A 16,524-nucleotide genomic window follows, 5' to 3' on the forward strand; every position below is an offset into this window, starting at 1 on the left:
CCTGGTTCTGAAGACTTTGCCTAGTGTTAAAGTTTCACCAACTCCATTGTACCAGAATGACCAACCGCTGGACGCACCATCTTCCAGTTTCTCAAGCACTTGCTTAAACAGTTCCCATCAAAAATAACCACAACATTTTAAAAACTACCTACCTTTATTCACTTTATTAAAGGGAAGTTCTGATTCCTCAAATGCCACCATTGAAGATATTTCTTCAGCCATAACCATCAGCCATCATCCAAGCCCTCAACTAAAGGTCCATCCATCAGAAACATGCTGCTTTCAAGTGGTCATATATGCAGCTCCCTTCCCGACTGATGTTGCCAATCACCTTCACAGCTCACCCTTTTTGGCTCCGAGTGCAACCCTCTGGGCAGAGATAAACCGTGTGCTGGAGGAGTTCAGGGTGTTGGCTTGATTTTCATTAAGACTGAGCAAAGAACCAGTCCATGTGGCCCCTAAACCTAGAGTCCACTATGTTTGACCTTTGGTTATATCCACGACCCTCGGGGGCCCAGAGACCAGTTTTTATCAGATCCTGTACTCAGGAACCAAAGTAGCTAGGGGTGGGAATATTCGTGGAGTGTTTCCTCCATCTAGATAGGTGTACCCAGCCCTTAAGCAAGGCTGGAAACATTCAGCATCCACTATGACCAAGGACTGGGGCAGACAAAGTGGCAGATTGAGAACTTTGCGCAGACTTGGATCCTCAGTTTATTAATTTTCCAAAGTTTTTTCTAGTTGGTTGGCCAACTAAAGGGTGACTGCACATTTTCCTCACCCATTTTAAAATGTAGCAACAAATGAGTTTTTCAATCCATGGTGGACTTTTCCCTAAGTCAATGGACCGCACAATAAAAATGTTGAATAAATACTGTGGCCCTGATCAACCCAGTTGACATGCACTACTCCCTTAACCCATGTGGCCACCTCGTACAGATGAATGTGGATTATGCAGGACATGTTAACACCGTAAAATGAGCTGTTGATGCATACATTGTCCTGTGCTAGCAATCAGATATGTCACTTTGTTCCTCTATCTTCACTGCAGTCAGTGGATCCCGGGTGGTAAAGGAGAAGTTGCCCCTTGAGCAAATACGACTCTTGTTCAATTAAAAAAGATCCCTGGGTAATCCAAATCAAGTGACCACCCAAAGATTTATTATCTATGTACACATCAAATTAATACTTTGGAGCCAAAACATTTTGTAACATCCATTTGAAAAAATTACTTAAGTGGATTCGTACCAACACAAAATTGCATATTCCGTTTAAAAAAAAAAAAAAAAAAAAAAAGCGAAGTTTGATTAATTCAGTTGAACAGTTTACAGTAGCAGAAACTAAACATTTCTGAGACTTAAAAGGGGAAATGGTACTTAGGGCCAGATGTACCTAAGGATTTTACCATCCTGTGTCTATGGGAAAAAGCTTTCGTACATATGGCCCTTAGATCCTACATCCAGTTTGATGCTGCTCATTTGCCCCACCTGTTACCGCGTACAATGTCTGGTAGAAATGTTTAAACTCAAACAAAAAGTGTACACATTATGCTTGGTTCTTTGTTACCAGAGGGTTTCGAGTGAAGTGCAGGACATTGGTAACTTGAAAGGTGTTGGGATGTGCAACAGGGCCAGTGGGTTTGGCAAGCTGTAGGGTCGAGAGGTCTGGAGTGCTCAGTAAGGCCAAGCTGTTCCTTCGGCAATCTGGTTGCCTTCTGGCATCAGTAGACTTTCTTCAGGTCTGGCTGTTGGCTTCCTTGTGGAAGTTGGCAATCTGGCACTCCTGCTCCTCTGGCAATGGGGCACATGCCACTGGCTGCTTAGTGGTTCCTTCAGGAGCGGTTTTATTGCCTTGCCTCACCATCTGCCCTGTCATCTAGAAAGATCACCTGCCTGGCTAGGGTGCTCTGCAAGTACATAGTATGCTCTGGTATGAAAAGAAAAAAGAAAAAAAAAAAAAAAACTTACTATGGTATTGTTTAGATTTTGTTAGAACAAAAGCTGTTGCCCTATCATGTGCATGTTTAGCTGCAGGCCCATCCGGTAACACAGTAGGGGCATCAGCGAGCAATGGGATTTCTTTAAACAACATGCCCAGCGGTCATCCTGTTACAAGCCTCCCCGCAGAGACGCCTCTGATTAGACACTCCGGCCTGCATTCCACTCTGAAAGAAAGGCCAGGCCCTTCCTGTGTTTTGTTACACGGAGTTATTTTTTTGTTCTTTGTCAGGGTCAAAAGTCAACTCTGCTGTCAGTGTGCTGCTGCGGCCTAATATAACTTCACATTTCCGACTTAAAACAAAGAGCACAGAAACAAACTCTGAAGGGAGCCCATAATCCCCCTGTGAAGCCCGGTGACATTTCTGAAAACCCACCGACGAAAATCACAATTAAATTTAGTAGTATATGATATAGAACGTGGGCAAATGGAAACCTAATATTTTAAAAAGGTCTTTCATTGGTTATTTTGGGTCTAAGGACACTAAATGTCACAATAGAATCTGCCTTGTGTGTGGCTGGGGATCGGCCTGAAGTAGAGGGTTTGGCTAAAAGTAATGTACAGGCGTTAATTTGCCCTGTCCATTCTAGGAGTTATTTTGCCCTGTCCACACTAGAAGTGCAATTGAGGCCTCGATTCGAACCTGGTTCCTCATGTTCCAAAGTGGGCGTTTCATCACTAGACTATTTCCTCCCATGGCCTACATATTGGATCAGGCATTAATAATCCCTGGAGGTGTCTGTTTTACAAAAGGGTGAAACGCAGAGGTCTGGGAGGACGCAAAAACTGCATCTAGGGTAGCACGGTTCCAAGCCTTTAGTGTCTTACATGTGGCAGGTGGAAAGCAGAGGATGTAACATCCAGTCTAGGTTTTTGCTTTCTGGAGTAGTCCTGCTGTCCATTATAAAATCAGAAGCCCTTTCCTTCAAGCCATACCAATGGGAACAATATGTGGAATGTGAGCTCAATATGCACCACCCTAATCGAACGCATCAGGAACTGCACCAAGAGCTCCAGGGAAATCTTCACTATCGTGAAGGACTATGTCCCAGGCAGCATCACTCCCTCATACCACCTCTACAACCAGCTGTCCCATTTATTTAGCAACAAGATCGACAGCATAAATGACAACTTCGTGCCCCAACCAGACCAATCCTTGTGGCCCTCCTAACCATCATCCCAGACAAAGAAGACCACCTGGCCCAATATCACCATCCAAGAAAACACAGCTGCCATGCAATCTATATACATCAGAGCCCCCATCAAATCCACATGCCCTCATCACATCTTTGCCAAAGGACTGGGCCCCATCAGCATGGCCCCCTTCTCCATCCTGAAAGACTTTTCAACGACTCCTCCCTGGTAGCCTGAAAACACACTGCAATTCTACCTTACCTTAACAAGCCTTCGGTGAACTATCCTTGCTAACTACCGGTCCATCTCCCTGCTACTTTCCCCCAAAAAAGTCTTCCAGAAGATTATGAACAAACGACCATCAGCCCACCACCATGACTACCAACTCCTCGACATCGGCTAATCAGAGTTCATGCCCAGCCACAGCACTAAGACCGCCCTCATTCCTACCACAGATGACATCCAACTTATCACTGACAGAGGAGACACCACTGCCCTTATCCTTTTGGATCTTTCAACTACATTTGATACTGTGTCCCACCTCCTCATTCAGCACCTACACAATGCCGGCATCCAAAGGCCTGCCCTGTGGTGGATCTGTTCCTTCATACAGGCCTCACGTAGTCAGCGTGCCTGACACCTTTAGCCTCATGCACTGCCAACCTTGCAAGAGTTATTAGTTGGTGGTGGTGGTGGTAGGGGGGGGGGGGGGGGGGAGGGATTAAGTACCCACCTCTAGTAATTGTGGTCCTAGAAAGGGAAAGCCACTATAGTCACTAAATTAACCTGTGCTCAACCCCCTGGTAGCTATGGCATAGAGAAGACCGGCTTAACTTCGAAACAATGTGCAAAGTATTTATGCAGTACCAAAACATTAAAAGTCAAAATGCAAAAACAATAAAAATCCCAAAATAATTAGAACATTAGACTAAAATCTAAATTAAAAAAAATACACCAAAATGACAAAACTCCAATAGGGGAACCAGAGAATGAAGTTGTAAGTAGAAATAGCACTAGGAAGCACAAGTGTCAATGATAGTCAATGGCTTTATAACAGGATAAAGGCATAATTTGACACGGACCACAATATAGCACAGGTCGGACACAGTAACCAGGCTCATCATGGTCAAAAATGTTACCTTATGACTTCAGTTATTTAAGTCCCAATTCAACACAGGAGTATACTTCTAAAGCCCTTCCGGACTTCAGGAGAGGCACTTAGAGGGTCACAGGGTCGGGTAGAATCCATTCTAAATCCAGTTGCCCCTAATCAGTTGGGCAGTTGCAGAAAAGTTATCTTGGAATGGAATACAATACAACTTGTTACATCCCTGTAACTTTAACATGAGGTCTGCTTTATGACCTCTGGAGCCCACTTCCTCATCCTGGGTACAGAAGGGAGAGCAGGTCCAGTCTTCCGAGCTCTTCTCAGGTTTCGGACAGCAGTTTCAGTTCTCTTCTGATCTTCCACAGGTCCAGCAGTGTTCTGAAGTGGGTGCCTGGAGATGCACATTTATATGCTTGGCCGGTGCCAACAGCTGGAAATGACCCATGTGGGTGCCCTAACAATGTACCAATGAGGTAAAGGCTCCCAGGGTTAACCCTATCCATTGAACATTTTTAAGATGGCTGCAAACTTTGGCTACACTTAAATTGGGCTTCAAGGGTGTTGAGCTAGAAAACAGAACCGTAACTCCACCTTGTGAAGAGACTCCATTTTGTCTCATTCAATCAAACAAATCTGCAGAAAACAAACTCAAAGTATGTGTTATGCCCAGAGTTTCAGTACATAGATAGTCACAAGGAATAGGTGGAAAAAGAACACAAACAGTTCTATGAAATCCAGATTATCTTGTCAGCAGAACACTCCCAGTCGTAGGGAGTGTAGGGTGGGGGACATAAATCCAAATGCGTCACTTATGTGTCTGAAAGATAGAGGCTGAGAAAGAAATCACATGGCTAACAGATATCCTTGCAACTTGTGTTTTGTACGTCAGCTACTGTATTCAATGCTTGTTGAAGTTTATAAATATTGGACACAGTCAGATAGTCTCAGAGACTCTCCCTTGTACTTTACTTCACATGCAGCACTTTAGTGGGTCTCCCGGCAGTGAAATAATGTCAATCCTGAGAACCCAAGACAGAAGGCTGTGTAAATTTCTAAGGGCAGAGGGAGGAAAATTGTCCAGAGCTAGAGCTGTGTGTGTGTGTGTGTGTGTGGGGGGGGGGCTGTGGTAATCCTAGTGTCCTCACACATCTAACAATAAAATGAAAATGTACGCAGGTCCTGAACCCACGGCAACCTCAGACAGATGACTGGTAGAACAAAAGCGGAGTTTTCAGCACCCAGAGATATTTATGAACCGATTTAGCATCCTGTTTTCCTCCTCTTAAGGGTGCTTCAAATGTTACATGTTTACCCAGCAGACCTGTCAAACGGGCTTGGACCCTGCAATGTCAAAAAGAGGCCCATTGTGATTGAGGTTTGCCTGGCTGTGGGAAAAAAGAAGGGCCCAGCCCATATGTCAACCAACATCGGCCTGTGAAAAGGGAGGCCTCTTTAAAGTGTGCCGTAAGCATCCCAACACACCAGTCAAGCAGGATTTTACATTTTTATGTCAAAAACAACTGTCACAGCCCTACCCTGCATACTCTGCTAGGTTCAGATGGGTCATCTCTGCCAATTCAGGTCAGCCTATTGTTTGATTCTGGGAGCAATCTCATTCACCTCTCATCAAATGCTAATTACTAGCTGCCAGAGGTGGAAGAGCAAAAAGCAGACTTAGCTGCTAGAGACGTCAGGCAGGGCAGATGTTAATTTCTAAAGGTCCTTCTCCAAAATGTTTATTACAAATAGGAATTCACCAGTAAAACAGCTTTGCAATAAATATGTTTAGAAAGTCCAAAAATTAAATTGTTGTTTCCTAACTACCATTAAAATTTTTTAACTTAATATCCATCCCAGTGGTTTGCTACAGAACAATCAATTTTGATACAGTGAAGATAGCTTTTAGGGCTTTTTCACTGTAAGGACATGTTGAACATTAAACTTTCACATGACCTATTTTTAAATACTATGCACATGCCTTGTGGGCAATAAGGCCTAGTCACAAGTGACTTAGGGGGTCATTCTGACCCTGGCGGTAAAAACCGCCAGGGCCAACGACCGCGGGAGCACCGCCAACAGGCTGGCGGTGCTCCCATGGGCATTCTGACCGCGGCGGTACAGCCGCGGTCAGAAACGGGAAACCGGCGGTGTACCGCCGGTTTCCCGCTGCCCTGGGGAATCCTCCATGCTGCGCCGCCATGGGGATTCCGAGCCCCATACCGCCATCCTGTTACTGGTGGTTTTGGCCGCCAGGAAGAGGATGGCGGTATGGGGTGTTGTGGGGCCCCCGTAACAGGGCCCCACAAAGATTTTCAGTGTCTGCCATGCAGACACTGAAAATCGCGACGGGTGCAACTGCACCCGTCGCACCCCTTCCACTCCGCCGGCTCCATTCGGAGCCGGCATCCTCATGGAAGGGTGTTTCCCGCTGGGCTGGCGGGCGGCCTTCTGGCGGTCGCCCGCCAGCCCAGCGGGAAACTCAGAATAATCGCAGCGGTCTTTTGACCGCGCAGCGGTATTCTGCCGGCGGGACTTTGGCGGGCGGCCTCCGCCGCCCGCCAAGGTCAGAATGAGGGCTTTAATATTTAAAAGAAAACTTTAAGCCTGTCAATAAGGTTTATTTTGACAGGCTGAATGTGCAGTTTAAAACTGCACAGCAAGGCTACAATGGAATAGCAATAGGAAAGGGTGACTGTGTGTGTGTGGTGTGTCTGTGTATTTATTTATATATACACACACATACCCCCAGGGGATCTTTTCACAACTGACTCAGATACAAATTGATCTGCACAATATTGATTGGTTCCAGAAAGTAAAAAAAGATACTTCAACGCTCGGGCAGATTTAGGCAAATAATGTGTATTTGTCTTTTTTTTTTTTATCTCTGGTATTTAATACAGCAATAAAGACAAAATAATTAATACAGTAAATCCATAAAATTCCAAGATCATAACATCAGTCAACAGGATCACAGCTACTGCTGGTTCACTCTTGCAACGTGATAACTGATAGATGACAAGGTTACTTATATGACGACCAGAACAAGATTGACTTTGCGAAATCAAGTAGTGGAAAGACGTTGATGTGTCGATCTAATATTGTGAATATGTAAGACCATCTTCAGGACAATGCTTAGAAACAATACCAAATAGTTTCAATTTCTCCGGAATATTGTTAAAAAATTAAGGTATGCTTCCAGATATTAAACAACAAACTCCTTTGTGGGACGTTTACATGGACTCCAACATGTAGGCTTGGTTCCACAATTTTGAATGTTAACTTGTAGCCCTGCAGGTATGGACATAAATCAACAACAGACGGTCTGGAGACATGCTTTACATGTCCACAGCAGTGGATGGAACAATGAGCACTGCAGTCCACTGGTAGCATTAATTTACAGGCCCTGTGTACACTTGGTACCATATATTAGGGACTTATAGGAAAATTAAATATACCAATCTGGTGTATATAAACTCTGCACTATACCCATGCTAACCAGTAGTAAAGTGCTTGTGCTCCTCCTTTCAACATGGCAGAGTTCTATAGCCAGCAAAAATGGAGTTCAGCAAAAGGAAAAACAAAAATTCAGGGTGATCCTGCAGAAAGGTCAAATCTCCAACAAACCTAATGGGCAGAGTACTAAAAGAATCCTTGTTCAGTTTAATGCTGAGCCACACCTACATGACCCATACTCACCAGCCTCATTCAGAATCACAGAATCAATATCTCATACACAGATAAAACCCAGCTTATCCTCTCTGACAAACCTTCGGACACCCCGACTAAGTTCTCCAACTGCATGTCCGAAGTCACCAGATGGATGAAGACCAACTACCTTAAACTTAAGAAAAGACAGCAGTCATCTTCAGCAAACTCACCTTGCTATGAGCTCCAGCTAGAGGGCCTGCGAAACTCCAAACTACTCCCAACTCTACCAACTACACAAAGAACCTGGAATAGTGGTTGACGATCAGCTCTCAATGACAAGTCAAGTGAAGATACTTAAAGTCTTTAAGTGGATTCCTCTCACCACCAACAGAACTGTCCCCCTGATTGGCAGCTAGCTGGGCTATGGAACGCAATATATGTAGACATCAACACTACTGAACAGGGGACTTCAAACCATACAGAACTCCGCTAGACTCTCCCACATCACCCCACACCTCAAAACAGAAGTCTCCAATGGCTTCCACTAACCTACCACATACCTCTGCTCTCCAAAACTCCTACTCTCGCAGATTCCCAGCATACACAGAACCAGATCAAGTGGCTGTATCCATCTCACATCGCTCCTACAGCCTTTTATGACCTGTCTACACAGCAGAGCCACTTCCTCAGTTACTGAATTTTGTAAGAAGCTGAAACTTTGGCTTTTAACCCAATTCTCAGCCCTGGGACAGGTCTTTACTGAAACTACTATCACCACCAGGATAACCTTCTGGGTAAGCTGAGCACTTTACAAATACCCACAACATGACAATAACGCAGACATAATAAAGAATCCTCTGATCGTTCTATACAGTGGACAACTTGCCTCATTGATGATGGATCCAGCTGCATGCAAGAGCTCCTCCTGAAGACACTGGAAGGAAGACACCTGCGATTTTTCACCCCAAAACAGAAAAATAGTGCCACTCTTTTCTACCTTGGTCAGACACCTAATTCATTCAATACTCCCTATAACTCAGTTTTCCGTGTCTGCATAATGAGCGTGCACTACAAGCCCACCATTTTATAATTGTGCTGTTGCCAAACTACTTTCTGAAAGCTACATACATTCATCTTTGGGGCAAAATAAATTACTTAATCTTCAGACAAAACAAAGCGAAATCGTCATCTAGGTTTGGAGACTCATCCCTAATTGGCTGCGTAGATGTAAAGTGGAAAGTGTAGACCATCTACAAATCAGCACTGCCTGAAAGGTAAAACTAGTGACGCGTTCTCCTCCGCGTTTAATTGCGGCAGCTGATGTTACCTTCCTGCAGGGCAAGTGAAATAGCCAGTTTCGCCATCAGAACGGCAAGGAGTAGAACCTGTTAACTTGCCCTGGAGGAGTTGAGGAGTGCACAAAATAGCGTTTGTGTTGAAATCTCTCCAAAGGCAAATCCGGCAAGGTAGATTAATGTGGGCTGCCTTAAAAGGTGACAATAGTGGCAATGTATTAATTGATTTGTACATATATCAGGGCTATTTCTATCATGATTCCCAACAAATATTTCACAGCATAAAAGATTGGCTTTGAATTATTCAATCTGGTCAGCAGAAATCTAGGCCAAGAATGAAAATACTAACAATGTCCTAGCCAGCGACAAACTGCAATGGTAGAATATATTTTAGGCAAAACACAGGTGCATTGTGGGTCCCATACCTTTATTCCCTCAATCCGGAAGCCCAGTGTTGCTGTTGAGCTGATGGTCTCCCTCCACTGCATGTAACGAGGCTTCGTGACTGCTCGCTGCAAGGTCTCCTCTTCCGTTGGTGCCTCCGGATCCACCTCAATCATCTTCTGGTACATGTCCTTTCGAAGGCTTGGCTTCTTCCTGGCCTTTGTCAGTTCTTCCTCCAAGTATGTCCTGTTTTAAGAAACAAGCCCACCACAGCACCATTTTAGAAATACAGAAAACCTGTAGCGCAACAAACTGAAAACTCTGCTGGCAATCTCAATGAGATCAACTCCTGATCAAGAGGAAGCAGGGATAAAGGCCATTCATAATGCGCTTTTATATTTGTCAACCAAGAACTGAAATGTATTCAAAGATGGACAAATGCGTGACCATGAGCGGTTTCAGCAGAGGGAAACTTGTAAATATTTTAATTTTGGAAAAAAGTAATTGGGTGTTAGAATGAGATGGTTGTGAGTACAAAGGGTTAATTCATTACAAACCAGCATAAAGCACAGCTGAGGAAAAACATTTTGAAAAGTACATTTTAAAAAGCACAATAAAGTGGTCTGTGGGGTGGATGAAATAAAAGCATGTGCCTATGTAATGACGCAATGAGGATCCTAGAGTTGCACTGACCAGCGTCTAAATATACTAATTGTTCAACCGCAACACCCAAGTCTTGCTGATGTTAATGCGTAGCAGCAAAACCAGTGACCCTAATTCTCAACTAAGGAAAGCTTTCCAAAACCACAGATGCCATCTGATCAACCTCAGAAAATTCATTGCACAGCCAGATGGCCATGATTGGGCTTCTGGTACCCGACAGAGAATGGAATCGACTTTGGGACTGGCAGTCCCTATGGAATTGCTACAGGTAGTCTTAGAGTGTCACCTGAGAGGAATAGGAACAGCTCGGTGCCTAAGCAGTTGTTGGAGAAAAGTCCATCTAGTACATCAACTGCTTTGACAAGTTCAACCTCAACATTAATCCACAGGATTAGAAGGACAAACAAGTTCACTTCAGACTGCAAGTCAAATGTGTGCACAAACGTTTCAGATCAAACAGAATAAGGAGAGTAATACTTAAACATTACATTTCTCTCTAATTACTGGCATTCTTGGGACATGAGTGACTCCTATGCTGTAGCCTTTGAGGATTCAAGCCAACATTTACTTTTACACACAAAACACACAACCACCACAATAAACACCACTCAGCTATTACATTAAGCATATGTGATGTTGTTCAATAACCTGAAAGTAGACTATGCCCTTACAGAAAGCACAGAGGAAGGGGATTTTGGGGCAGAAATGTGAGCAAGGAAAAGGGTAAGGGGAGGGGGACTGGAGAGAGAAGAGTGGGAAGAAGAGGGTGGTGGGGAGAGAGAATTCGTAGCAGAGTGGAGAAGCACAATGAGGGATAAAAATAAACAAGGAAATGAGACTGAGAATTGGATGAGGAGCGTGCAATGGGGTTAAGAGAGGATGAGGAAAATGCAGGAATCTATGGTAGGTAGGAATCTGTAAAATGCTTTAGGACAATCATGGAAGCCAAGGCTTTGGGGTTTTATTAGTATCTCTTCACAGGACTGACGCTTCACTGTGTAAAGGCTCTACATGTACATCTTGCAGAGGAACAGCAGGATAACCAGAGCAATTCTCGGAATTCTACATGCCTTTAGAAATGTCCCATGACCAGGCTAAGTTTATGTATTCTGATGATTAACATTTGAGCTAACAAAGTTTTGGGGTGACCAGCTAATCATTAAACAACTGGATTCCAGAGATCAAAGTAAATGAAGTACTACTACATGGCATTAGTCTATTTTGTGGTAACTAATGTACAAGACTGCAACCAGGCTCACCAAAAAGGCCTGGCTTCCAGCATGTGTGATGCTACCACTTCTCAGCTTTTACTTGCCTGGATCCTCTCTGTACTTTCAGTGAACATCATATGGAGTTAAACACCACTGTACATAATTCCAGTTTACAAAAGGTGACCTACTGATGGGATGCTAGGTTTTCAGGCTGCAGTGACAAACCTATTATTCCCATCCATGCCCCTTATACCCACTACGCGATGAACAAATACTCTTTCTGGAAGCCCTTCAGAAAGGACCATAATAAGCAGAAGCACAATCGGCGGTCACTGTTGATTGAAGAGGAGGAAGAACAGCTCCAGAAGCTCGAGAGATTATCTGAGGAGTTGCCAGGCCCACTTATATTTTCCTGTGTTAACAAATTGCACCAAGGATGTACCAGCCAGCCTCTATAGCTAACTCCAAGTATTTTAAGGTCTGCACAGGGAGAAAATGTGTTTGCCCTGATGGAGATTTTCCACCTGGAAACTGGCCTGGACATAATCCTGAAGTGAACTGGAACCAGAGAGCAGGCTAGTCCTGCACTAGGACAGACCGTCAACTTCTCTCCAAGCATACATGGTGACTAAAGACCTTCCCGTAAGATTTCACAAAGCTTTGACATAGAGAAATGTGAGACAGGCAAAGATAGTTTGAGTTGAGAGGAGGCTTGACATTCATGCAGTTAAACTTGCTTAAAGTTGCCACACAGGTGGAGGCTATCTATCTCTGATCTGAGTGTGTGTCTGGGAGATAGCTTTCCCTATCAAAAGAGGCAACCAAGCTTTGTAGGAAACAGCCTACAAGTTGGTTTTAAGAAGAAATAACCTTCACCAAGGTAATTAATTGCAAATGCAAAGCACTCCACCGGAGACGCACAAACCACAAGTGATGAAAAGACAACTATAGGCAGCATCTGCCCAGTCCGCTTCAGAAACTATTAAACCTCTACACTATTTTTTGTATTCGCCCCATCTTCACACTGATTTTTTAAAGTGACACCTTTTATCATCATTATGCATTTGTAATATTTATTGTGGCTGGTTTCCCATTAGAATTTCCATTGTTTTTAGTTTCCCAATGGTTTTCTAGTTCACCAGAATCTACAGATAGAAACAGTGAATAAATCTGATTAGAAACTCATACCGACAACTGCAAGGGGGTTTGTTTTAAACAAACCTCTTCTAATAGGTTGTGCTGAGGAGCATTAGATAAGGGTATCTGCAAAAAGTACTTGACAAGAAAAATTATGAACTGATCAACTAACCCTCCATGAAGATTAAGACGTAATCAGTGTAGATGGATCCCGACTCAACTGAGTTTATGGAGTTAAGTGGCCCACCCACTGATCCAGTGAATGGTCCCGTCCATTACTACAATAGATTACCTTCGGTGGGCATCCTGGCACCATACTGCCTCCAGATGCACAACCTTACATCAGTAACAATGTTTCACCGAAGCCCACCAAGACTTAAGCCCAAACTCGCAATACATCCTGGACCCAGATACTCACGATAGTGACACTAGTATTAGGCAAATCGTTTTCCTCCAGCAGCACTTCTCACTCGTGCTTATATGTTTTCATTTTGAATTGTTTAACTTGTTCTCCTCGTATATGAAATTCAAATAGCTGGTGAACGTCTCTAGGCCACAGAGCGAGAGAATGATACTGGGCTTGTTGGTGGACGTGAAGGATGTTGACAAGCTATACACTGCAATGAAAACCACCAAAATCTCTTGCTGCAAGGTTGCCAGCCATCTGTTGAGGTTCTTAAAGTGGAACGCTGAGGTGACTGTGCCATGACTGCTAAAGGTGGAGGAGCTTTGTATTGTAGTGGAGTTTGTATCTTTCCTGGTAGTGCTCTCCATCATGGTGACCTTGGTTGGGCTCAAAGTGGGGAGGAGCAGAGGCAGCAATGGAGTGTGCGCATAAACTGGTTCTGCACATGATCAGGATGCACGCTGGAGCCGACATCCTTGGTACGGCCTTCCCCCAAACTCTTTGCATTCAACCCATCTGTCTTCTGAAATCCGTTTTTGTATTCATTAGGACCCTAGCACTGGTTAGCATGTTAAAGTGTACAAAGTGCTGGTACTCTCTCCCTAAAATATGGTAAAATGGCTTACACCTGCTGGGCACATTTAATTTACTTCTAAATCTTTAATATATGGTCCTGCATGTACCAGGTACTTTAAAATAAATGCTACTAGTGGGCCTGCAGCACCCATTTTGCCACCCTCTACATTAGCCCTTTAAAGCTAGTCTCAAACCTGCCACTGTAGCCTGTAGTGCAGTTTTTAAAACTGCCAATTAAACCTGGCATAATAAACCTTTCATCAGGACTAAACCTTCCTTTTTGAAACCTATTTCACCCCTAAGGTAGACTGGATTGTACTTAAAGAGTAGGACATGTGTTTTTAACTTTATATGTCCTGGTAGTGAAAAAACTACTAAATATGTTTTTCACTACCGTAAGGCCTACCTCTCCCACAGGATAACAAAGTTATGGTTACTTTCTTACATTTAATAAATGCTACGTTTTGATAGGGAACACGTAGAAATGTCACGTTTGGACTCAGATGAATTGTAATTTAAAACCCTCTCTATGGTAAAGTCGGATAGTAAGTCACAATTTTGAAGATGTCACTTCTCTTGTCCTAACCATTTAGTGCCTGCTGTTAGTGTCCTAGGCCACCTGAATGGAATTGCTTAGCTGTTGGTAAACAAACAAAGCCTGCCTTCTAGTACCCCCCCAGGCAGTGAGAAAGGGTAGCTAGGTGTTGGCAGGATGGGCCATCTTGCCAGGACAATTGGGAACGGAGATGTTCCCTGCCCCACATGCACTTCGAAGGGCTGACTCCAGCACCCACACAAAGAAGTCAGACACTATTTTTTTTGGAGTCTTGGCTTGGGAAGGGAAGAACTTACCAGAGGTGGGGGTAGCATAGAAGAATACTCCACTTCAAAGGCTGGCACCAGATATAAATACTGGACCCTCAGAACAACACTTCAGTACCTGGACCTGTGAAAGACTTCAGAAGGACACTCCTTGCTCCCCAGAGGACTCCCGTTGCTTGTGTCCCGTCTTGCTGCTTAAACCCAGAATGACCAGAGTAACTCTAAAGGCTAGTTGGGTGGCCTATGTGAGCAAAAGGGGCAAACTTCAGAGACCTTGAACCCTGAACCTGGCCTCTGTTGGCGTGAGTCCTAAACTCCCAAGTGGTCCCCCTCCACCCAAGTCCTGGATGCTTGGAAGTGGTGTTTAAGGTACAGCTCATGCCTAAACCTACAAGTTGGGACTTACAAACATTTTCACCAAAAACTGCCAGATGAACCAACAGTAGACCAGGACCTACCTGCCAGCAGATCCTCCCAAGATGCATTGCCGGTTAGTCTGACTTTGCGCTATCTCTTGCTACGTTCTTCTTCATCTGAGTGCATCTCCTTGGATTTTGATGTGGTGGAGTCTTGATCCGTGTGTGTGGGAATACAGTGTCGAAGGCTGCCAAGAGGTCAGGGAGGATTCTGATGTCATCTGCTGCTGCGATCTGGGCGGACTCTGTGCTCTGGTTGCTGCTGAAGCCCGACAGGATGTGTCAAGTAGCTGGTTCTGCTCCAGGTATGTCCTGAGTTGTCGCTAGTCTGTCAGTACTTTGGCTGGGAAGGGAGCAAGGAGACTGGATGGATGTTTTTAGAGTTCGCTGGGTCTGGCTGAGGGTTTTCTGGGGAGTGGTCCGACTTTCAGGAAAGGTTGCGATTGAGGTGTTGAAACAGGTGGCAAGTTCCGGGCCAATCCTTTGATTTCCGAGGCTGAAGATGTAATGTGGGCTTGGGTCTGTGGGAGCTTCCGAGTGTATGGTTTTCAAGATGGAGGTGGTGTCCTGAGTTAAGGAGGTTCCAGGTGGTCAGTCTGTGCTTCATGCCTAGTGCAGTGGCGGCAGAACTGTTGAGGAAGACTGTAGTCATAGGTTGGGGAATCGAAGTTTCTGTATTTATGGTTGTGATTCTTCCTAAGAAAGTCAGAAAGGTTTTCGCACAGCTCATGTGAGGGTGTGATGTTTTCAATGGCAGCCGGGTTAGAGGATTCCTTAAAGATGTTGAACAGTTCTTAATTGTTGTTGGTGTTTGTTTCGATGTGTGCAGCTAGGACTGTCTGTTGCCCTTAGCAGGCAGTGGTAGAGGTTGAGGGACGTCTTGAAGGCTGTTCTGTCGTGTGTTGAGTAGGCAGTGGAGTCAGTGGGGTGCTTGTGGTGTGGTGAGATGAGAGGTTGAGGTAGTGTTTTACAGCATGATGGTGGGCCTGTTGGTGCAGGAGAATGAGCATCTGGTGCAGGAGAATGGTCTACCTTAGAGCGGGGAGCGATGTGGCAGCAGTGTTTGCTGGGGTGTCCAGTGTTCAGGGCAGAGGCGTTTTGGGAGGTTGGGTGCTGCGGTCTCCATTAAGTAGGCCCTGGGCGTGCGAGGGGCGCTGGGAGGCAGTGGGCAGGTGGAGGGGTAGGAAGTAGGTGGGGAAAAGCAGGCAGCAATGGGCAGCCACGGAAAACCAATGAAAAGGGGAAAAAGAAGGAGAAATGCAAATAAAGAATGAGGGGGAAAACAAGGAGAAAAGCAAATGAAAACAAGGAGAAAAGCAATAAAGAATGAAGGAAAACACTAACAAGGGGAAAAGCAAAAAACAGACTACCGAAGCAAAAGCGATATGCAGCAGCACGAGGGAGAGCTGGGTGTGGGACCTGCTCAATGAAGTTGTGCTGCGACCTCCATTCAGTAGGTCCTGGGAGGAGGTGCTACAAGGCGGTGAGAGGGGCTTGGTAGGAGACAGAAAAAAAGGACATCAGGTGGGAAAAAGTGGGCAAGGACAACTGCAATGAAAAAGAATTTGAGAGAAAAGCAATAAATAACTAGGGAAAAAGACAGAAAAACAAGAACGAAGAGAAAAAGGCAGCAAGCAATTAAAAACAAGGGAAAAACAAGGAGAAAAGTAAAAAGAGGTCGAGGGAAAACTGACAAGGAGAAAAGCAAAAAAGCAGACTACCAAAG

General features: G+C 44.6%; 1 protein-coding gene across 2 annotated transcripts in view; it reads right to left on the bottom strand.

Annotated features, from left to right (window-relative positions):
• Positions 1-16,524, bottom strand: part of ITPKB (inositol-trisphosphate 3-kinase B) — a 387,273-nt gene that overhangs the window by 49,927 nt on the left and 320,822 nt on the right. For both annotated transcript variants that reach the window (XM_069233800.1, XM_069233801.1), the window contains one exon: positions 9,609-9,813. In XM_069233800.1, coding sequence (XP_069089901.1) covers positions 9,609-9,813 — 205 coding nt within the window. The remainder of the gene's footprint in view (positions 1-9,608; positions 9,814-16,524) is intronic.

The sequence above is a fragment of the Pleurodeles waltl genome, chromosome 5 (assembly GCF_031143425.1).
Source record: "Pleurodeles waltl isolate 20211129_DDA chromosome 5, aPleWal1.hap1.20221129, whole genome shotgun sequence".
Taxonomy (NCBI): domain Eukaryota; kingdom Metazoa; phylum Chordata; class Amphibia; order Caudata; family Salamandridae; genus Pleurodeles; species Pleurodeles waltl.